Source organism: Aotus nancymaae, unplaced genomic scaffold (assembly GCF_030222135.1).
Source record: "Aotus nancymaae isolate 86718 unplaced genomic scaffold, 86718_ANA_hifiasm-v0.15.2.pri h1tg000015l_0, whole genome shotgun sequence".
NCBI classification, from domain to species: domain Eukaryota; kingdom Metazoa; phylum Chordata; class Mammalia; order Primates; family Aotidae; genus Aotus; species Aotus nancymaae.
In genome coordinates this window covers 1,715,420-1,738,095 of record NW_026988426.1, presented here as the reverse complement: position 1 = coordinate 1,738,095, position 22,676 = coordinate 1,715,420, and the positions used below count along the sequence as shown (strand labels likewise).

The 22,676-nt window shown below is 42.4% G+C and overlaps 1 protein-coding gene across 5 annotated transcripts in view; it reads right to left on the bottom strand.

Moving 5' to 3' along the window:
- Positions 1–22,676, bottom strand: part of SMURF1 (SMAD specific E3 ubiquitin protein ligase 1) — a 118,937-nt gene that overhangs the window by 28,444 nt on the left and 67,817 nt on the right. For all 5 annotated transcript variants that reach the window (XM_021671673.2, XM_021671676.2, XM_021671677.2 and 2 more), the window contains exons 2-5: positions 4,038–4,076; positions 2,828–2,936; positions 792–925; positions 580–645 (exon numbers count right to left, since the gene is read on the bottom strand). In XM_021671673.2, coding sequence (XP_021527348.1) covers positions 580–645; positions 792–925; positions 2,828–2,936; positions 4,038–4,076 — 348 coding nt within the window. The remainder of the gene's footprint in view (positions 1–579; positions 646–791; positions 926–2,827; positions 2,937–4,037; positions 4,077–22,676) is intronic.

The following is a 22,676-nucleotide window of genomic DNA, read 5'->3' as shown; positions in this document are numbered from 1 at the left end:
CTGTCCATTACTGTAATGATTAAAATGACATTTAAAATTCTAATCCTAAATCTTTCTGTACCCAAGTCATTTTAACTCGACTTTAAAAGCCAGGAGAAGGGGACCAGGTGCAGTGGCTCACGCCTGTAATCCCAGCAGTTTGGGAGGCAGAGGCAGGCGGATCACTTGAGATCAGGAGATAAGAGACCAGCCTGGCCCACATGGTGAAACTCCATCTCCACTGAAAATACAAAAATGTGCTGGGAGTGGTGGCGGGCGCTTGAGGTCCCAGGGACTTGGGAGGCTGAGGCAGGAGAATCACTTGAACCAGGGAGGAGGAGGTTGCAGAGAGCCAACATCTCACCACTGCACTCAATCTCAAAAAAAAGAAAAAGAAAAAAGCCAGGAAAAGGGAATTAGATAAAATAATAAAAACTAAAAACTAAATAAGACAAAACTTCCTAGTGCTGAAGATGAAGAGAAAGCCCAGTATGTGGTCTGTCCTTTGAGGCCTGTCAAAGGCCTGTGAGTTCCTGGTGATGAAGGGTTGAAAGAAAGTTCTGGAAAAGCATCTCTTTACACAGACAAGAAAGTTCTTACCCACTATCTGGCCACGAACTGCATCCGTATCTGAGGGGTTCAGTTTGCATAGATCCAAACGCTGGTCTGTAAACAAACAATTCGAAACTTAACCCAAGGAACGTGAACTAGGGAGGAAGGCAGGATCAGTATTCAGCGATCAAAACAAAAAAACGATGCCTCCTAAGCTTTCTTCGGTTGCATTAAGAGGCGAGAAAGCATTTGATTCTTACATCCGGTGTCTTTTAATCTGCTGATGGCATTGGAGAGCAGCCGCACGCAGCCCAGGAAGCCAGCTCCCTGTTTCTTGTGAATTTTCTTGTGGTTCCACACACTAATGGTTATTGAATCTGTTTTCCCAACATATCTGGAAAAAAAGTACAAAACTCATTTTTAATTGTATTTCTCTTTTTTCTTTCTTTCTTTTTTTTGGGAGGGATGGAGTCCCGCTCAGTTGCCCCCAGTCTGGAGTGCAGTTGCGCCATCTCAGCTCACTGCAACCTCTGCCTTCTAAGTTCAAGTGATTCTCCTGCCTCAGCCTCCCAAGAAGCTGGGACTACAGGCGTATATCACCACACCTGACTAATTTTTGTATTTTTAGTAGAGATGGAGTTTCACCATGTTGGCCAGGCTGGTCTCGACCTCCTGATCTCAGGTGATCCGCCTGCCTCAGCCTCCCAAAGTGCTGGGATTACAGGTGTGAGCCACTGCACCCAGCAAATTTGCTGTATTTTAATAGTTGCATAGGACAGTAACATGATTCATAAATTCTCACCAATTAGGTTTAATATAGAATACTGGTTTGCAGCAAGGGACTACTTACAAACCTATGGATCCATTCCAAGTACACAAGAGGACACTAAGACATTAAACCTCCAATTACTGTCACTGCAAGCCAATCACGGAGAGAGAGGAACTTTCAGGACAATAATTGACAGCCACTTTTCAACCCACTTACAGAGCCTCAGTGTCACTGAAACTGAATCTTAGAATATAACTCTTAAAAACCCCACCCAAATACAGTATAATTTGTGTCAATTAAAAGACAATAAGCTTTCAGGATTACTTTGACGAAAATATCTTAGCAGGGTCATGAAAACATGGGTGCATATAAAATAGTGATCTTCACGGCCGGGAGCAGTGTCACGCCTGTAATCCCAGCACTTTGGGAGGCTGAAGCAGGAAGATCACTGGAGGTCAGGAGATCGCAATCAGCCTGGCCAACATGGTAAAACCCCGTCTCTACCAAAACTACAAAAATTAGCCAGGTGTGGTGGTGGGCACCTGTAATCCCAGCTACTCGGGAGGCTGAGGCACGAAAATCACTTGAACCCAGGAGGAGGAGGTTGCAATGACCCGAGATTGCACCACTGCGCTCCAGCCTGGGCAACAGAGTGAGGCTCTGTTTCAAAAAAAAAATTAAATTAAAAATTAAATAAAGTAGTGGTTTTTAAAGCGCAAGCCAGTTTTTGAATGAATACAAGAAATTGTCTGATGACTTTGGTAAAATAAAACCATATTTTCTGTTTCAGAAAATATATGTGTACTAAAAAAAAGCAAAAATTTCCAAAGTGAACAGAAACATACAGTCATAATAATGCATTTTAAGTAGAAACTACAACTAGGTTTAGGGTTTTGCTGAAAAACAGTAGCATGTGGAGTTCACAAACTATACAGTCTTTTTTCCTGCTAAAATGGCCAGGATACTGAAAAGTTTGAGGATCACAGGTACAAAACCAAGCCATAAAAATCTATGAAATTGCCAAATGCAGTCAGGCACGGTGGCTCACGCCTGTAATCCTAACACTTTGGGAGACCAAGGTGGGCGGATCACTTGAGGTCAGGAATTCAAGACCAGCCTGGCCAATATGGTGAAACCCTGTCTCTACTAAAAAAATACAAAAATTAGTTGGGCATAGTGGCATATGTCTGTAAACCCAGCTACTTTGGAGGCTGAGGTAGGAGAATCGCTTGTATCCAGGAGGCGGCGGTTGCGGTAAGCCAAGATCATGCCACTGCACTCCAGCTTGGGTGACAGAGTGAGACTTCATCTCAAAAAAAAAAAAAAAAAAAGGAAAGAAAAAGAAAAAAAGTGCTAAATGCAAGAACTTCCAAGTGCATGAATTCTACAGTTAGGCAACGTATACGTTCATTTGGCCGTCTGCTTTTGTTATTAATAAAAGTCATTTTTTTAAAAAATATCTTTCATAAAAGCTAGACACCTGCTTTCTTGCCATTCCCCATGTGGCTTCCAGAACATTCAACTCACAGATCATAGTGCTGGTTCCACTTTGGGTCCAATGTGTTTTTCACAGTGTCGGTTGAGTGGCATTGCCCAGACCCATCCACGACAATCTTTGCAAACGGGTCAGGGAGCCCTAGAGGAGAGAGGAGACCCACACCTAGATGAGACCTCGGATTCATACATGTGACACAGAACACAGTCTTTCAGGCTAAAGGGAGCTTCAGGATCATCTTATTTGGTAAAGATTACCTGTGTGCATTTTCTTCTCTAATTTCAGGATAATTTCAATCAGCAAAATAAGTTATTTCTATTGAGCTTTCTAAGAGAGACAACCTAGTATGCCTCCATACTCAGATTTTTAGAGGACAGAAAAGAAAGTGACCAAAAAAATAGGCTTACATTCAAATTTCTATTAAGTGAGGCTAAGTGGAGGGAAGTGTCTGAAAGTAATTGTATTTAGACTTTTTAAAAATTATTAATGCCCTGAAATCTTGTTTACTGATCTTTACCTCTCTTATCTATGGAAGTAAGTATGCACCAGGTCTTAATTTGGTAAGTCCCTAATGCTAGAGACTGATCAGACGGGTTTATTAGATCAGACATGTGGCAAAGTATACAGGTGTCAGAGACAGAGCTGGACACCAGCCACCACTCGGGAATTTCCTCACTACCTGGATAAAGCCTTTGAGCCCAAGTTTCTTCATCTTTAAAGAATGAATAATACCACTCAGGAACTCAAAGATGTTCTGTGTGACGAATTAATTGCTGCAGGCACTTACCAGATACTAAGTGACTTTCTTAAGGAGTGATTCCTTCCCTTAGAAAAGGAGTCTCTATTTGGACAATTCCTTTAATTACAGGGTGTTGTAAATGTGATTTAATGTATAAAATGTGATTTAAAATTTTATGCAAATTCAGCTGTTTCATAGAAAAATATCATTTGTATTTCTGCTGAGAATACATCATCCAGCAGAAAGCAATATTATAATGGGTAGAGAGGCAGAGAAAATAGGGTATGGCCAGAATGGGAAATGAAAGGTTTTTGGGTATGATTTATAAGCTCTGTGTCTTTCAGCTAAGGAACCCCCACGTTGTAGTTAATTGGGAAATCAAGTTTGGCAAACCATGGATTTCTACTAAAACTTTTAAGAGAATACACCTTATTTTTTTTTAATTTTAAAATTTCAGAAATATATGCATAATGTTACAAGAAAGAAAAAAAGTGTTTACTTACTGAAGAAGTCTTTCTTTGCAAGGTTCTTGGCACATAATACTAAAAACAAAGAAAAATTGCTCAGGTTAGCCTTCAGGAGAAGATTTCCATAATAGCTAATCTATGTTTACGCCAGAACAAAAGACTATACAATTATCTTTGCCAAAGATTTGACTTTCAAATCTGGTATCAACATTAAACAAAAAAAATGGACAACCATCTAAAAGGTGTTTTCTCCTCAAACTGAAGATCAACTATAACAAATACAAAATGCTTTAAACTAAAAATCTGAAAACACATTCAGATGGATTTAGTAATATACTTTTTTATTTTCTAAGAGACAGGATCTTGTTCTGTGGCGCAGGCTGGAGTGCAGTGGCATGATCATAGCTCACTGCAGCCTCGAACTCCTGGGTTCAAGTAATCCTCTTGCCTCAGCCTCCCCAGCAGCTAGGATTACAGGCACATACCACCACACCTGGCTAATTTTTTTTTTATTTTTGTAGAGATAGGGTCTCACTATGTTGCCCAGGCTAGTCTTGAAATCCTGGTCTCAAGTGATCCTCCCTCCTTGTTCTCCCAGAGTGCTGGGTTTACAGGCATAAGCCACTGCACCCGGCCTACCAATATTCTTATACTGCATACGATCACATAAAAACCAATTCAAATAAAGACCTGAAGTATTTATCCTTATACGTACTGCTAACAATAGAAGAAGCTATGCATTTTTTGTATTCAATAAATAATACGATTTTGTAAATGTAAACTTTGATATGTTGGAAAACAGTAAGCAGGGGGAAGGTGGTAAAAAAAAATATATGGGGCCATCATCAGGGTGGTGTGAACAAAACATGATAAAATGCATATTAAGAACCTAGCACAGACTGGGCGGGGTGGTTCACACCTGTAATCCCAGCACTTTGGGAGGCAGAGGTGGGCGGATCACTTGAGGTCAGGAGTTTGAGACCAGCCTGGCCAACAGGGAGAAACCCCGTCTCTACTAAAATATAAAAATTAGCTGGGCGTGGTGGTACATGCCTGTAATCTCAGCTACTCAGGAGGCTGAGGCAGGAGAATCACTTGAACCCGGGAGGCAGAGGTGGCAGTGAGCTGAGATGGGCCACTGCACTCCAGCCTGGGCAACAGAGCAAGGCTCTGTCTCTAAAACAAAGAACTTAGCACAGTGTTGATGTACAGAAAGAATGCAATTAAGGCTCTTATTACTTTATTAATGAGTAATGAGGTAGTACCAATTACTGTTAAGACAGTTTGTCACCAGACCTGCTTGCTACACAGTGAAAGTGACTGTCAGGGAAAAAACACTGAGTTACTTTCCTCTTCTGCACTGCTTCACAAATTCTGCTCAATTTTAAGAATATTATGTTTTTTTAAGAACTTATATTTTACAAAAATGTATTCACATAATAGATATTGTTCTGCCAAGTTTCACTTAGTTTTTATATAACAGCTTTAACAAGATATATATATATACTTTTTTTTTTTTTTTTGAGACAGAGTTTCACTTTTGTTGCCCAGGCTGGAGTGCAATGGCATGATCTTGGCTCACTGCAACCTCCACTTTCCGGATTCAGCAATTCTCCTGCCTCAGCCTCCAGAGTGGCTGAGATTACAGGTGCCCACCACCATGTCTGGCTAATTTTATTTTATTTTTTTGTATTTTTAGTAGAGACAGGGTTACACCACATTGGCCAGGCTGGTGTTGAACTCCTGACCTCAGGTGATCCGCCCACATCAGCCTCCCAAAGTGCTGGGATTACAGGCGTGAGTCACCAAGCCAGCCAAGTTAGTTACTGAGACAGAATCTCACTCCATCACCCCAGGCTGGAGTGCAGTTGCACAATCGTAGCTCACTGTAGCCTCAAACCCTTGGGTCCTAGAGATCCTCCAGCCCCAGCCTCTCAAGTCACTGGGACTACAGGCACACACCACCGCACCCAGCTAATTTCTTTTTTTTTATTTTTAAGAGACTGGCTCTCACTATGTTGCCTAGACTGGTCCCAAGCTCCTGGCCTCAAGCAATCCTCCCGCCTCCACCTCCCAGAGTGTTGGGATTACAGGCATGAGCCACCGTGCCCAACCAAGATATAATTTATATACCACACAATTCGCCCATTCGAAGTGTGTAATACAATAGTTTTTAGAATACTCATGGTTGGACAACTATCATTACAATCAATTTTAGAACATTTTTGTCATCCCAAAAAGAAATGCCATCCCCAGGCCAGATGCAGTGGCTTATGCCTGAAATCCCAGCACTTTGGGAGGCCAAGGAGGGCGGATTACTTGACATCACAAAATGGTGTTAGATTTTGTCAAACGCTTTTTCTACATGTGTTGAGATGCTCCTTTGGTGTGTGAACTTTGTCTGTTGATACGGTGCATGACATTAATTGATTTTCAGATGTTAAACCAACCCCGCATTGTGAGATTAACACCACTTGGTCATGGTACACAATCCTTTTGATATATTGCTATACTCAGTTTGCTAGTACTTTGTTGAGGAAATTTACATCTATATTCCAAAGGGATACTGGTTTGTATTTTCTTTTCCTTCATAGGCTATCCAGTTTTGGTATCAGAGTGATATTGGCCTCACAGAATGAGCGGGGAAACACTCCCTCCTCCTCCTCGTCTTTTTGTGTTGGTTTGTTTTGTTTTAGAAGAATTTGTGAAGAATTGGTATTAATTTTTCTTTAATGTTTGTCACCAGTGACAGCATCTAGGCCTGGGCTTTTCATTTTCTTTGTGAGAAGTGTATTAAATTACTAATGCAATCTCTTTACTTTCTATAGATCTACTCAGATTTTTCCATTTCTTCTTCAGTCAGCCCTGGGCAGTTTGTGAATTTCCAGAAGTTTGTTGATCTCGTTAGGTCTATTCAGACTTTTCCATTTCTTCTTCAGCCTTGGTAGGTTGTGCCTTTGTCGACATTTGTTGATTTCACCTAAGTTTTCAAATTGTTGGCATACAGTTATCCATAGTATTCCTTGATAATCAATATCCTTGATCTTACTTCCACATAGTTAATATTTCTTCTTCAGAGTAATGTTATCTTTATGTCCTTCCTTTCCACCTCAGTCTTTTTAGTGGATAGATCACTATTAATTACACCTCCTGCTGATGCTCCATTTCTTGTTACTCTAATTACAAAAGTAATACATACTTGAAAATGTGGAAATACGTAAAATAAAAAATCCACAGCCCCAAAACTCATCATTACTGTTTGTTCAGCATTTGCCTGGCTAGTCTCATGTGCTTCTTTGTCCCATTAACATTTAGAATCATTTTGATCAAGTTTTTAAGAAATGACTTCATAAGGGAATTTTTTTTACCTGCTTATAATACTGAGTATTCTCATTCCTGAATATAGCACATTTATCCCTTTGTTAAGTTTTTCAATGCCCTCAAGTGAGTTAGTTTTTGTTTTTTTTTTCTGAGACAGGGTCTCTGTCACCCAGGCTGGAGTGCAGTGGTGTGATCACAGCTCACTGCAGCCTGAAACTTCCCAGGCTCACGTGAGCCTCCCACCTCAGCCTCTTGAGGAGCAGGGACCACACATATACACCAGCACACTTGGATAATTTTTTAAAAATTTTTTGTAGAGACGGAGTCTCAGTATGTTGCCCAGGCTGGTCTGAAACTCCTGGGTTAAAGTGATCCACCAGCCTCAACCTCCCAAAGTGCTGGGATTATAGGTGTAAACTACCACACCCAGCCGAGATTTTAAAGTATTTCATAAAAGTCTTGCACATTTCTATTTGGATGGAATCATTCCTTTTGCTGCATTTTCTCATTGTTATTTGCATATAGAGGGGCTGTTCATTTTCTCACATTAATTTGAACTCACCATCTATTTGAGCTCTCTTCATGCGGCCCTGTAACATTCTGTTTGCTTCAATTTTCCTTTTCTTTCCCAAAGCTTGGAATACCTCAGCAACTCTCATAGAAAACTAGTGTCCAAAACTGAAGTTCTTCCAGTCTGACTAGAAACCTGTCCTCTCCCAGGATGGGTCAGTTCAGAGACCTTAGCAGCCCCCACAGAAGGCACAAGCGAGAAGATTACATGTCCTTTTCCTCTCGATCTCAAATATGTCACATTCTTAGCATCTCCACCCTTGTCCAAGCTCCCAACACAAGCTATGATGAAGTGATCGTTTTGAGACTTACATCTCATGTCTGTCTTCCTTTTTCTTTTTGAGATGGTGTCTCTCTCTATCGCCCAGGCTGGAGTGCAATGGCTCGATCTCAGCTCACTACACCTCCACCTGCCAGGTTCAAGCAATTCTCCTGCCTCAGCCTCCCAAGTAGCTGGGATTACAGGCATGCGTCACCATGCCTGGCTAATTTTTGTTTTTTTAGTAGAGACAGGGTTTCACCATGCTGGCCAGGCTGGTCTGGAACTCCTCATCTCATGATCCACCCGCCTTGGCCTCCCAATGTGCTGGGAATACAGGCGTGAGCCACCACACCCAACCTGTCTGTCTTCCTTTTAAAATTCTCCAGTGGCTTTCCCTTGCAAAACTCTAGCCTTGTGAGACTCCAATTCCTCCCTACTTCCCTGTGCAGTCTCAAATATTAGCCACTAATTCTGGGCCCTGGATTTTGGAGGTGCTGGTGCTAGATTGCTTCTGTATAGAAAAATCCTGGTCACATAACTCACAAATATTAATTCTTTGCACATACTCACAATGTTTGAGTTTAAGACTCATTCCAATGTAATTTGGTTACATCATAAAGTGGGGAAAGGTCTCAGCAGTGTTAACACAAAGAAAATTTTGCTTTGTCCGGATGCAGTGGCTCATGACTGTAATCCCAGCACTTTGAGAGACTGAGGCAGGCAGGATTGCTTGAGCCCAGGAGTTTGAGACCAGCCTGGGCAACATGGCAAGATCCCATCTCTACAAAAAATACAAAAATTAGCCAGGCCTGTAGTTCCAGCTACTTGGGAGGCTGAGATGGGAGGCTCACCTGAGCCTGGGGAGGTCAAGACTGCAGTGAGCTATGACCACACCACTGCATTCCAGCCTGGGTGACAGAGTGAGACGCTGTCTCAAAAAAAAAAGAAAGAGAAAAGAAAAGAGAGAAAGAGAAAGGAAGAAAGGAAAGAAAGAAAGAAAAAATTCGCTTCAGTTCTCTATAAGGATCATTTAGGGTCATTCTGAATGTGGCTAAATTAATGGTACTTATTTCTCCTACAAAAATAGCTTTGTGATCCAGACACGGAATTCTTTGTTCACTCCAGAGATATATGAATAAAATGTAATTTATTCAACAGCATAAAATCCCATCCTATTTAGATTTATTATTTTTTAAAAATACATTTATGTACCAATGTACGAGTGAGGTTTCAAGGATATAGCAATTAACAAAAGACACATTTCTAGAAAACTGAGCTTACATTTCAGTGTGGACCAATGCATGGTTTCTACAGTTCCAACCCTGAAGCAGCCCTCTACCTTAGCCGAATCATGCCTCTTACATCCCATAATTCCCTAATCACATCCCATAGTTTTCCTGATGTTAGGGATATGGTCAAAGCAAATTACATAATGTTCATGAAGCATTTGAATACACGGAAAGGAAGTGTTTTGCTAATAAGAGGTACATTCAGTTAGTAACACGAGCTGCTTTTACCTGCCAAAAGACAGGGTTACAAAAATACGACTTGAGGCCAGGCATGGTGGCTCATGCCTGTAATCCCAGAACTTTGGGAGGCTGAGGCAGGTGGATAACTTGAGGCCAGGAGTTCCAGACCAGCCTGGCCAACATGGTGAAACTCGTCTCTACTAAAAATACAAAAAAATGAGCCAGGTATGGTGGCATGCACCTGTAATCCCAGCTACTCAGGAGACTGAGGTAGGAAAATTGCTTGAACCAGAGAGGTGGAGGTTGCAGTGAGCCAAGATTGCACCACTGCACTCTAGCCTGGGTGACAGAGTGAGACTACCTAAAAAACAAACAAACAAACAAACAAACAAAAACCGGGTGCGGTGGCTCATGCCCGTAATCCCAGCAGTTTAGGAGGCCGAGGCGGGTGGATCACAAAGTCAGTTCAAGATTAGCCTGACCATGATGGTGAAACCCCGTCTCTACTAAAAACACAAAAATTAGCCAGGCATGGTGACGCACGCCTGTAGTCCCAGCTACTTGGGAGGCTGAGGCGGAGAAGTGCTTAAATCCAGGAGGCGGAGGTTGCAGTGAGCCAAGATTGGGCCACTGCACTCCAGCCTGGGTGACAGAGCGAAACTCCACCTCAAAAAATAAAAATACTACTGTGGTTCCACCCACTCTGACAAAGAACTGCAGCAAAGATTTAGTACTTTATTCAATCTTGAGAAAGTTTCTAATTTGTGTCAATATGTCTACTATTTTTCTAGCCTATGGCTAGAAACTTTCACTGCTATGTTTTTATTCCTCTCTTCCTCTTACATTTCTGTGTCTCCAAGTCCTATCACTGTTTTCTTCCAAATGTCTCTGGTCTCTGGAATTTGTCTGTTCCTCTTTTTTTTTTGAGACGGAGTCTCGCTCTGTTGCCCTGGCTGAAGTGCAATGGTGCGATCTTGGCTCAACTGCAACCTCCGCCTCCCAGGTTCAAGTGATTCTCCTGCCTCGGCCTCCCAAGTAGCTGGGATAAGAGGCGAGTGCCATCAAGCCCAGCTAATTTTTGTATTTTTAGTAGAGACGAGGTTTTACCATGTTGGCCAGGCTGGTCTCGAATTCCTGACCTCGTGATTCACCCACCTTGGCCTCCCAAAATGCTAAGATTACAGGCGTCAGCCACCGCGCCTGGCCTGTTTTCTATTTTTATACCCACTCTCTTATTCTTGGCATCACCTACACACAACTATGCCCTCCCTGATGGAAGCCTCCCTAGTCCACAAGACATTTAGCCACTACATCAATTTCTTTTGTTTCTGTAGAGGCAGGGTCTCGCTCTTTGCCCAGTCTAGAGTGCTGGAGCACAATCATGGCTGACTGCAGTGTCAAACTCCTGGGCTCAAGTGATCCTCCCGCCTCAGCCTCCTGAGTAGCTGGGACTATAGGCGTGCACCACTATGCTCAGCTAATTTTCCTATTTTTAAAAAATTCAGGAGAAACAAAGTCTCGCTGTGTTGCCCAGGCTGCTCTCAAACACCTAGCCTCGAGTAACCCTCCCGCCTCAGCCTCCCAAAGTGCTAAGATTATAGGCCTGAGCCACCGTGCCCAGCTCAGATCAATCTTTTGAATGGCATTTTCACAGACAACAAAAAAGTCCTCTAATGACTCTGTATTATATTTTACTGTGAATCTAAGTTTCTCCCTGGGTTTTACAATTTCTCATTCCCTAACAACACATTTATTTTCCACTATTCCTCAAGGTATAGCTTGGATTACCCCCTTTTACCCACCCCAACTACCTCCAAGAGTTTATTCTTGCTACTTAAGCCTCAGACAATCCCTTTCTCTTTGCTGGGGCCTAAATTCAGGGTCCAGGCCGGGCGTTTTGTCAGTGAAGCCTCACTCACACCAGTGTTTCCCGACGTCATCTGTGATGACATTTTCACTAGTGCCAAAACCAAAAAAATAAGGACAAGGTAAGCAGAGTTTTCATAAAACTAACTAATTTTAAGTGGCTGTTCTTTGTTCTCGTGCTACGTCTTTCCTGCTTTTTTCATGTTAAAATGCCCTTTCTTTAATGAGAGGTAACAAAAAATAGTGCTAGAGCAGTGACTTGGCAAAATAAAAATTGGCCAATATTATACTGATGGCCACATGTACATAAATGTTTTGACTGCTCTGGGAATTACAACCCTAACCATCAATGATCAGCTCCCTCTTTTTAATCCTATTTACTTTAAGAATCATATAGTTTATATTCAACTGCTTCCCATACATAGGTGGCTTTGTTCCCAGCTAAGTTAAGTGCCTCTGAGGTAGGAACCCCATCTCCCATCCATTCATCCATCTATTCATTCATTCATTCATTTTCTGAGATAGGGTCTCGCTCTGTACTCAGGCTAGAATGCAGTGGCATGAACACGGCTCACTGCAGTCTTGAACTCCTGGGCTCCAGTGATTCTCCAACCATAGCCTCCTGAGTACCTGGGACTATAGGCAGGCACCACCACACCTAATTGTTTAATTTCTTGTAGGGACAAGGTCTCACTATGTTGCCCAGGCTGGTCTCAAACTGAGCTGAAGTGATCCTCCCACCTAAGCCTCCCAACGTGCTGTGCCACTTTCAAGGCCACTGGACCAGAGCCACTGATCCATCAATTCTGATACAAATGTAGAATATCTTGAAATTTGCATTGAAGGAAAAAAAATCACATTTCATTTATATCAACAGACTCGAATGCCAAAAATGTTAGGCTTATACAGAACGGAACTCCATGCCATTGTCTGCTACTGAAACAAACACTTTTTTCCAATCTTGCTCAATGCATTTATGCATACCCAACACACATACATGTTTCCACTATTCAGATACCATTAAATGATCAAATGACTTCCTCCTGTGGGAAAACCGTCTAAGTTAACACATTTGAGCACCCACCAGCCATGCCTTTTGGCTTTGAAGGTGGGAACTGATCTCCAATAAACTGACAATCCTGAGGTAAGTTTTCAAAACACCTGTTTGCTTAAAATAAGGATGTTATCATTCATCTTCTACAATTGCACTAAATTTAAAATAAATGACAAAATCATATGAACTATTTGCCATCGGAAGTGTGACAGAATTCAGATCATACCCCAAACCTGGCGGGTGAGGCAGGGCTGTTGTGGCAGAAACAACTCTCTCTCCTATGAGGCACAACTGAGCCCCAAGGACGAGGAGCTGATGTGCCACCTGCTTTGCCAGCACCAAACACTAATACTATCTGTGTGATCCTTTCTAGTCCGGAAGGCTCTGTTTGTTTTTGGGTTTTGTTTTTTGAGATGGAGTTTCGCTCTGTCGCCAGGCTGGAATGCAGTGGCACGATCTCGACTCACCGCAACCTCCGCCTCCCAGGTTCAAGCAATCCTCCTGCCTCAGCCTCCGGAGTAGCAAGGACTATAGGCACACGCCACCACGCCCAGCTAATTTTTTGTATTTTTAGTAGAGGCAGAGTTTCACCATGTTGGCCAGATCTGCGCGCCTCCAAAGTGCTGAGATGACAAACAGGAGCCACCGTGCCCGACCCAAAAAGCTCTTCTATATATATTATTCTCTTCTTATTCTCATAGGATGAGGAACACGGACACACAGGGCAGATGGGCTTTTCCCCAATTCATGGGGGAAGGAATCTCTACTCCACCCCCATCCCACTCTATATTAGTGTGACATCATCATAGCTCTTTGCAGAGCCTGAAATTAAACCTTCTCTTTATTTGTATTATTCTTAATGCCTAGCTCCACTGAAGCAAGCACTGTATCTTTTATTATGAACCACTGTATCCCTAGAGGCTGAAACAGTGCCTGGCACACACAGCTGACTTTCAACATATTTGCTAGATGGCATTAGGCAATGACCTTATTTTTAACTGTGTAACTAACCCATGAGAAGACAGAGGCTGCCTTCTCAACTGTTACATTCCTAGCATGGAGCACAGGGCCTGGCAGAAATTAGTGCTTGATCAATGTTTGCTGAAATAAATGAATAATTGCCTGCTTGAATGAATGTATGAAAACAACTGCTTTGCAAGAGCCACAATGGGATGTGTCTGACCCCTCTGCCATCTTCCACAAGGAGTCGAGCGCCTGGAAGCTTTGCGCACTACTGCCTGGCAGATCTGGTTCTTCAGAAATAAAAAATATATATATATTCTGCAGGTTCAAAGCAGAAGTATTATTATAATGTGGGAGAAATAAAGCAATAAAGTACATGTCAGAACACAAGTACTAAGGTCCAGAGGGCATTTGGACCTTTTTATCTGAACAAAGCTCTCATTAAGGAACCATCATTTTTACAGCTTAAAAGATGATCTTCAAGGATCTGTTATACCATCACATTCTAAGAAAACCTATAATTGGGGATCATTCTTTTTTTTTTTTTTTTGAGCCAGACTCTCACTCTGTCACCCAGGCTGGAGTGCAATGGTGTGATCTCGGCTCACTGCAACCTCCGCCTCCTGGGCTCAAGCAATTCTCCTGCCTCACCTTTCTGAGTAGCTGGGATTACAGGCATGTGCCACCACACCCAGCTTTAATTTTTGTATTTTTAGTAGAGACAGGGTTTCACCATGTTGGCCACGATAGTCTCGCTCTCCTGACCTCATGATCCACCCACCTCGGCCTCCCAAAGTGCTGGGATTACAGGTGTGATCCACTGCGCCTGGCCCTATTTTTTAATTTTAACATGAAAATGTTATTTTTCCCAACACCCTAGATCTGCCACACAGAATCTGCAGCCCTTGAAGCAGGAGCTCTTCCTGGGCAGAAAAAGAAGACAGGTCCCACACAGGAAGCAACTGCCAAACTATTGTTTTCTTTTGTTCAGTTTCTTCTGAAGTATTATAGGCTAACCACCTTTGCTTTGGAAGATAAGAAAAGTGCCTCAGTAAAGTCTATCTCTATAGGACAATTTCTATCTCCAGGTCATGTTTCTATCTTAAATAAACCCAGTGGAATGTTTTACAGCAGAACAAGGCCAAGGCCAGGCTCAGTGGCTCTCGCCTGTAATCCTAGCACTTTGGGAGGCTGAGGCAGGAAGATTCCTTGAGCCCAGGAGTTTGAGACCACCCCTGAGCAACATAACAAGACACTGTATCTTAAAAAAAATAGTAATAATTAAAAATTAGCCAGGTTCAGTGGTATGCACCTGTGCTCCCAGCTACTCAGGAAGCTGAGGCAGGAGAACTGCTTGAACCCAAGAGTTCAACGCTGCAGTGAGCTATGACTACACCACTGCACTCCAGCCTGAGCAACAGAGTGAGACGCCATCTCTTTAAAACAATAAATACATAAGAAGAAAGGAAAAAAAAGTAATCGTAAGTAATAGCAAAAGAAAGTAATGTCAGCATTTTCTCTCTCTGTGTTCTACCAAATGAGGCAGTATTATTATTATTATTTTATAGAGATAGGGTCTCGCTATGTTGCCCAGGCTGGTCTCAAACTCCCGGTCTAAGCAATCCTTCTGCCTCAGCCGTGCGGAGTGCTGGAATTACAGGTGTGAGCCAACATGTCCAACTGAGGCAGTATTAATTCAACACATAGAAAGGTCAACAGAAAATCCAAAGGTGGCCAGGCATGGTGGCTCACCAGCACTTTGGGAGGCGGAGGCAGGTGGATCACCTGAGGTTAGGAGTTCCAGACCAGCTTGGCCAACGTGGTGAAACCCTGTCTCTACTAAAAATACAAAAAAAAAAAAAAAAAAAAAAAAAATAGGCAAGCATGGTGGCGGACACCTGTAATCCCAGCTACTTGGGAGGCTGAGGCAGGAGAATCGCTTGAACCCTGGAGGGGGAAGTTGCAGTGAGCTGAGATCACAGCACTGCACTCAAGTCTGGGTGACAGAATGAGATGCCGTCTCAAAAAAAAAAAAAAAAAAAAGCAAGAAATACACAGAATCTTCTAAAACAAAGTGCCTTATAATTTCTTTCCTGTTTATCATTTTATGGTGCTACTTCCATAACACTGAAGTATTTAATGGTAGTATTTTGCCTGGTTTTATCATAAAAGCCATTATAATTATTTGGCTAATCATTATTCACAGCACAGTATAAATCAGGGTAAAATCATTATGCTCAATTTGATTGAGCACAGAAGAAAAATAGAAGCTCAGAGAGCTTAAGCAACTGCTCAAGGTGACCTGGCAATGTTAGTGATGGAGATAAGAACGGATCCCTCTCCTAAATGAAAACCGTATCATTCACTGACTCACATTACTTCATCAAGACAACTAAGCATTAAGAATGAAAAAATTTGTCACAACATTAAAAGTTTCCAGTCAATGTAGCCAACAATAGATTCATAAGATCATTTAAAACTTTGAAAAAAAAAAAAAAAAAAAAAAAGCTGTGCAGTGGCACACAGTTGTAATCCCAGCACTTTGGGAGGCCAAGGTGGGTGGATCATGAGGTCAGGAGTTCCAGACCAGCCTGGCCGACATAGTGAAACCCTGTCTCTACTAAAAATACAAAGATTATGCGGGCATGGTGGCACATGCCTGTAGTCCCAGCTACTTGGGAGGCTGAAGCAGGAACATTACTTGAACCTAGGAGGCGGAGATTGTGGTGAGCCGAGATCACACCACTGCACTCCAGCCTGGGCGACAGAGTAAGACTCCAACTCAAAAAAGAAAAAAAAAAAAAGTAAGAAACAGGGCTGGGCATGGTGGCTCATGCCTGTAATCCAGTACTTTGGGAGGCCAAGATAGGCAGATCACTTAAGGCCAAGAGTTCAAGATCAGCCTGGCCAACATAGTGAAACCCTGTCTTTGCTAAAAATAGAAAAATTCACCAGGCATGATGCTGTTTGTCTGTAATCCCAGCTACTCAGGTAGCTGAGGCAAGAGAATCACTTGAACTGGGAGTCAGAGGTTGTAGTGAGCCAAGATCGCATTACTGCACTCCAGCCTGGGCAACAGAGCAAGACTGTTCTGTAGAGGAATATATAATGACATGACATGACAATATATGCAGTTTGAAGAAAGATTATATTCCTGATATTCTCTATTAAAAGGAAAAGGGGGCTAGACACAGTGGTTCGTGCCTGATTACCCAGCACTTTGGGAGGCCAGGTTAAGTGGATCCTTTGAGCCCAGGGGTTTGAGACCCACCTAGGCAACATATGGAGACCCTGTCTCTACAAAAAAAATTTAAAAATTAGCTGGATGTGGTGGCTTATGCCTTTAGTTCCAGCTACTAGGGAGGCTGAAAGTAGGAGGATCATTTGAGCCCAGGAGTTGAAGGCTGCAGTGAGCCAGGAATTCAAGGCTGCACCACTGTACTCCAGCCTGGAAGACCGAGAGAGACGAAGATGAAGACAAGGAAAAAGACAAAGATGAGGAAGAAGAAGAGGAGGAAGAGGAAGAAGAAGAAAGAAGGAGGAGGAAGAAGAAAGAAGGAGGAGGAGGAAGAAGAAAGAAGGAGGAGGAGGAGGAAGAAAGGAGGAGGAAGAGGAGGAGACAGGAATTCAAGGCTGCACCACTGTACTCCAGCCTGGGTGACAGAAAGAGACGAAGATGAAGATGAGGAGGAGGAGGGAGGGAAGGGGAAGGGGAAGGGGAAAAAGAGCTCTATGGAGAAATGGCTGATTCTAGGGCTGGGACACGTGATATACAAGAGCATCTTCATTACAGAAGGTAGTGAAGGGCAAAAGAAAAAATCTGGCCAGGCATAGTGGCTCACGCCTGTAATCCTAGCACTTTGGGAGGCTGAGGCAGATGGATCACTTGAGGCCAGGAGTTCAAGACCAGCCTGGACAACACGGCAAAACCCATCTCTACTAAACATACAAAAAAAAAAATTAGCCAGGTGTGGCACAGCCTGTAGTCCCAACTACGTGAGAGGCTAAGGCACATGAATCACTTGAACCCAGGAGGCGGAGGTTGCAGTGAGCCAAGATTGTGCTACTGCACTCTAGCCTGGGAAACAGAGTAGCACTCTGTCTAAAAATAAAAATATAAATAAATCCCACTGTATTGCTGGGGGTACATCAGAGAGACACCAGACCCAACTGAGAGAGCTCCCAATGGCCAAAGCTAGAACATTTTGAGCAGTAAAACAAATAAAATAGTCCTGGGTTATAACCCAAACTAAAAAATCAATCTCTATGAGTCCATACTGACATTAATGAATGATTAAGTAAATGGATAATGCTGGGGGCAGGGGAAGAGCCAAATCCCATGTGCAAAAGACTCTAAATAAATGACTCAGATGTTCTACCATCAAGGTGGAGTGGCATCACTCCCTACTCTTTCTTTCTTTCTTTCTTTTTCTTGAAACAGTATCTCACTGTGTTTCCCAGGCTGGAATGCAATGGCACAATCACAGCTCGTTGCAGCCTCAACCTCTTGGGCTCAAGTGATCCTCCTATGTAGCTTCCAAAGTAGCTGGGACCACAGGTGTGTACCACCATACCTGGCTGATTTTTTATTTTTTATAAAGATGGAGTCTCCCTATGTTGCCCAGGCTGGTCTTGAATTGGGCTCAAGTGATCCTATAGCCACAGCCTACTAAAGTGCTGGGATTACAGGTGTGGGCCACCATACCCAGCCCCTGCTCCTTATGTATGGGCTGCGTGTAGTGACTTCCTTCCAAAGAGTCCAGTATAGAAAGAGGGAAAAAAGAGTAACTTTGCAGTGGAGAAACCTGATGAACACCAGCTCAGCCAGGTGATCGAGGTCAACATCAACAGTGACAAGTCATGCTATTTTCATGACTTGTAATTTTCATAGGACGTCATAAGAATGGTACTTCACTTCTGTGGTCTTCCTCCCCAAAATGTATAACCCCATTCTAATCATGACACCAATATCAGACAATGCCATTGAAGGAACATTCTACAAATACCTGATCAGTGCTTCTTAAAGCTGTCAAGGTCATCAAAAACCAGGAAAGTCTAAGAAACTGTCACAGCCAAGAGCAGCCTATGGAAACATGACAACTAAATGTAATGTCCTATCCTGGATGGGATCCTGAGACAGAACATATCATCAGATAAAAACTAAGACAGTGAAAGCATGGACTTCAGTTAATAACAGTATATTAAAATTGGTTCGGCCAGGCACGGTGGCTCACGCCTGTAATCCCAGCACTTTGGGAGGCTGAGGCAGGTGGATCATCTGAAGTCAGGAGTTCCAGACCAGCCTGACCAAGAAGGTGAAACCCCATCTCTACTAAAAATACAAAAACTAGCCAGGCGTGGTGGCAGGCACCTGTAGTCCCAGCTACTCGGGAGGCTGAGACAGGAGAATTGCTTGAACCCAGAAGGCAGAGGTTGCCATGAGCGGAGATTGAGCCACTGCACTCCAGCCTGGGCGACTGAGCGAGACTCCATCTCAAAAATAAATAAATAAATAAAAATTGGTTCATTAATTGCAACAACTGTACTGTACTCGTTAGATGTTGTTAATTGGGGAATCTGGACATGTATGTATGCGCATATACATGTGTGTGCACGTGTGTGTGTGTGTGTGTATGGTACAGGTAACATGGGAACTGTCTGTCCTACCTTTGCAATAATTCTGTAAGTCTAAAATTGTTCTAAAAAATAAAGTCTATAATAAAAAAACAACAAGTAAAGGTTACAAAACAGTGACAGTGTAAACTCTTTTTCATAAAATTGTGTGTATGTGGATAAATGAGTATTTAACAGTCTGGAGTGATGTCAACTAATACAGTATAATTTATTTTCTTTTCTCACAATAGATTATGGTATAACTTATTTCTCTTTTCCCCTGGTTGTAATCTTTAAATTTTCTGCAAAGAATGATGATATGAAAAACATTTATGAAGAAAAACAAAAGCTTATTTTTTATATGAAAATATTAGTGACTTTGTAAAAAAAGGATTAAGCTGACAGTAGCTAGGATCCTTAATCCACTTCTAAACACAGTCACTGGTGCTACATCTGGTTCCACTTTCTATTCTTTGTTCAGATTATTAATATGTCATTTGTGATTTTCACCATCAGGCAATTCAAAAGGGCTGAATATGGAATTTTTCCAGGTTGATGCATAATATGCTACAGAAGAGAGAGGCAAATAAAAAAGAAATGTTGCTAACCACAGAAAAACACAAAGTTTTGAAAACTCAGGATACAATTTTTCAAAAATTAATTCACAAATAAAATAGCTGTTACAGAGCCCTGAAAGTGCTCATTCTATTACTCGGTTAATTACTTTGCTATCTGAAATCTTGTGGCTTTTCATTTCTTTATTTAAAAAAAAAAAAACAGTGGCACCAAATTGAGAGCTTAATTTCACACTTCCAACTTGAATAAAACTGACAGATAATTAGCTTGTGAGACCGACAGACTGAACACATGCTGCAGACTGCCCCTTCCTTGCCACACCAATAGGAATGACAAAATAGATATTTAAGATAAACATATACACAGCTCTGCTCACAAAAGGAATCCTTAAAACAGGTGTCCTCAAACCACTCCCCGCCCCATGAAGCAAAGCTTCATCGGTATTTACAGCTCTCATTACCGCCTTAGCTCCGCCTCCTGTCAGATCAGCCATATGGCATTTGATTCTCAGGAGCACAAACCCTATCTTGAACTGTGCATGTGAGGGATCTAGGTTGTGTGCTCCTTATAAGAATCTAATGCCTGATGATCTGTCATTGTCTCCAACCACCCCCATATGGGACCGTCTAGTTGCAGGAAAACAAGCTCAGGGCTCCCACTGATTCTGCATGATGGTGAGTTGTAGAATTATTTCATTATGTATTACCATGTAATAATAATAGAAATAAAGTGCACAATAAATGGAATGCACTTGAATCATCCCAAAACCATCTCCCCCACCCCTGTCCATGGAGAAATGGCCTTCCATGAAACTGGTCTCTGGTGCCAAGAAGGCTGGGGATTGCTGCCCTAAAAGATGGAAAGCAAAGGAGCAGAGGGAAATCCTCGCTATTGACAGATGGCACAGCCACACTCAGGCAACTGCCACTGCATGAGGCAGGACCAACCCTTGGGGCAAGCTTCCCAGGTGGGAAGCCAGGAAGCTGAGGCCCAAGAGAGGCCACTAGAGTGATGCCTCAGGCAGGGCATGTGAGCTGCCATAGCAGCTGCGCTTGGGCACCTCATTGCTTGTCCCTGCCCACCCCACAATGGAGGCAATGACCTGGGGCCAGGCTCTTCCTCCATCTGCAAGACTGAGTATAGAAGCCTGGCTCTGGGACACAGGGCCACATTCTGGGCAGGATGGCAAGTGACTGAAGAACATAGTGTGTCCAGTGCACAAAATAAGAGTCCCTCCTGCAGTTCATCCCCAGCTCCTGGCCCCAGCTCCACAGAGAAATCCCAGCTGCAAGAATGAACACAGAACCAAGAACCATCCAACATTTACAGGAAGTCGCACCATGAAAGAAAGAAATAAACTCAATAAAAGTGTTTCCTGGTAAAACAGAGACTACATACTCTTTTCCAACACACATGGAATTTAGAAAAACTGACTACATACTAAGCTACGAAAGAGACTTTTAACAAATCTCCCAAATTGATAAACAGTCTGCATTCATTCGCTAAATGTAACCCAAAAAATCCTCACTAGATTTACATCCTAAATAAATCCACACATCTGGAAATTTTTAAATAGTTTTAAATAACTCTTGGATTAAAGAGAAAGTCAAAGTAGAAATGAAAAACTATTTGAATCAAATGAAAATAAAAATACTCTGTATTAAAATGCAGACTTAAATTCATGCACTAAAACCCAGAAAGACTAAAAATGAATAACCTACACTTTCAACTCAAGGATGAATAAATAAAGCAGAAAGAAGGAATTAATAAAGATAATAGCACACATTAATGAAAGAGGAAAAAACTGTCAATCAAACCAGAAGCCAGTTCTTTTAAAAGATTAGCTTTAAAAAAAAAAAAAAGAAGAAGAAATCTTTTTTTGTTTGCTTTGAGATGGAGTCTCACTCTGTTGCCCAGGCTGGAGTGCAATGGCACAACTTCGGCTCACTGCAACTTCCACCTCCCGGATTCAATCAATTCTCCTGCCTCAGCCTCTCAAGTAGCAGGGATTACAGGCGACTACCACCACACTGGCTGTTTTTTTTTTAAATTATTTTTTTACTTTTAGTGAAGATGGGGTTTCACCATGTTAGCCAGGATGGTCTCAATCTCCTGATCTCGTGATCTGCCCACCTCTGCCTTCCAAAGTGCTGGGATTACAGGCGTGAGCCATCGCACCTGGCCTAAGAACAAATCTTTTTAAGTAAGCTCAAGAAAAAGAGAAAAGGCACAGATACCCCCAAATAAAGACAAAAGGAGGAAATAAAATCACAAGGAACAATTTTATAAATCCTAACAGTGCACCACAGAGGCCCAACTTTACACCAATAGCTAGAATGAAACGTTTTCTAAGAACATATAAACTGCCTGAAATAGGCCCAAGTAGTGAAACCCTGACCAATGGCTGTTAAGTTGAAATGATAATCGAAAATCTACCCATAGAAACAAGGCACTAAACTTACATAGTTTTACAGGAAAACGCTATCAAGATTTCACGGTACAGATAATTCCCACCTCATAAAAACTGTTCCCACCATCTAAAAAAATAATGAGAAGCCATCCCAACTGAGTTTGATGAGACCGACATTGAAACCAGGAAACTACAACAAAAGAAGCAAAATGCCAGGCTATAGTAGATTCCCCCAGTGCTCCCAACATCTCCCTTTCCTTTCCTTCTGGGAAGATGGTAGACTGTACTTCTCTGCTCCCTGCAAGGGACCATGTGAGTGAAGGGCTTCTAGCAAAAGTGCTGTGTGTCACTTCTGGACCACAGATCAGGTAATAGATCTCCCCCAGCACTTTGAGAGGCTGAAGCAGGTGGATCATGAGGTCAGGATTTCAAGACCAGCCTGGCCAATATGGTGAAACCCATCCCTACTAAAAACACACACAAAAAAAATTAGCTGGGCATGGTGTCATGTGCGTGTAGTCCCGCTACTCGTGAGGCTAAGGCAGGAAAATCGCTTGAACCCAGGAGGCGA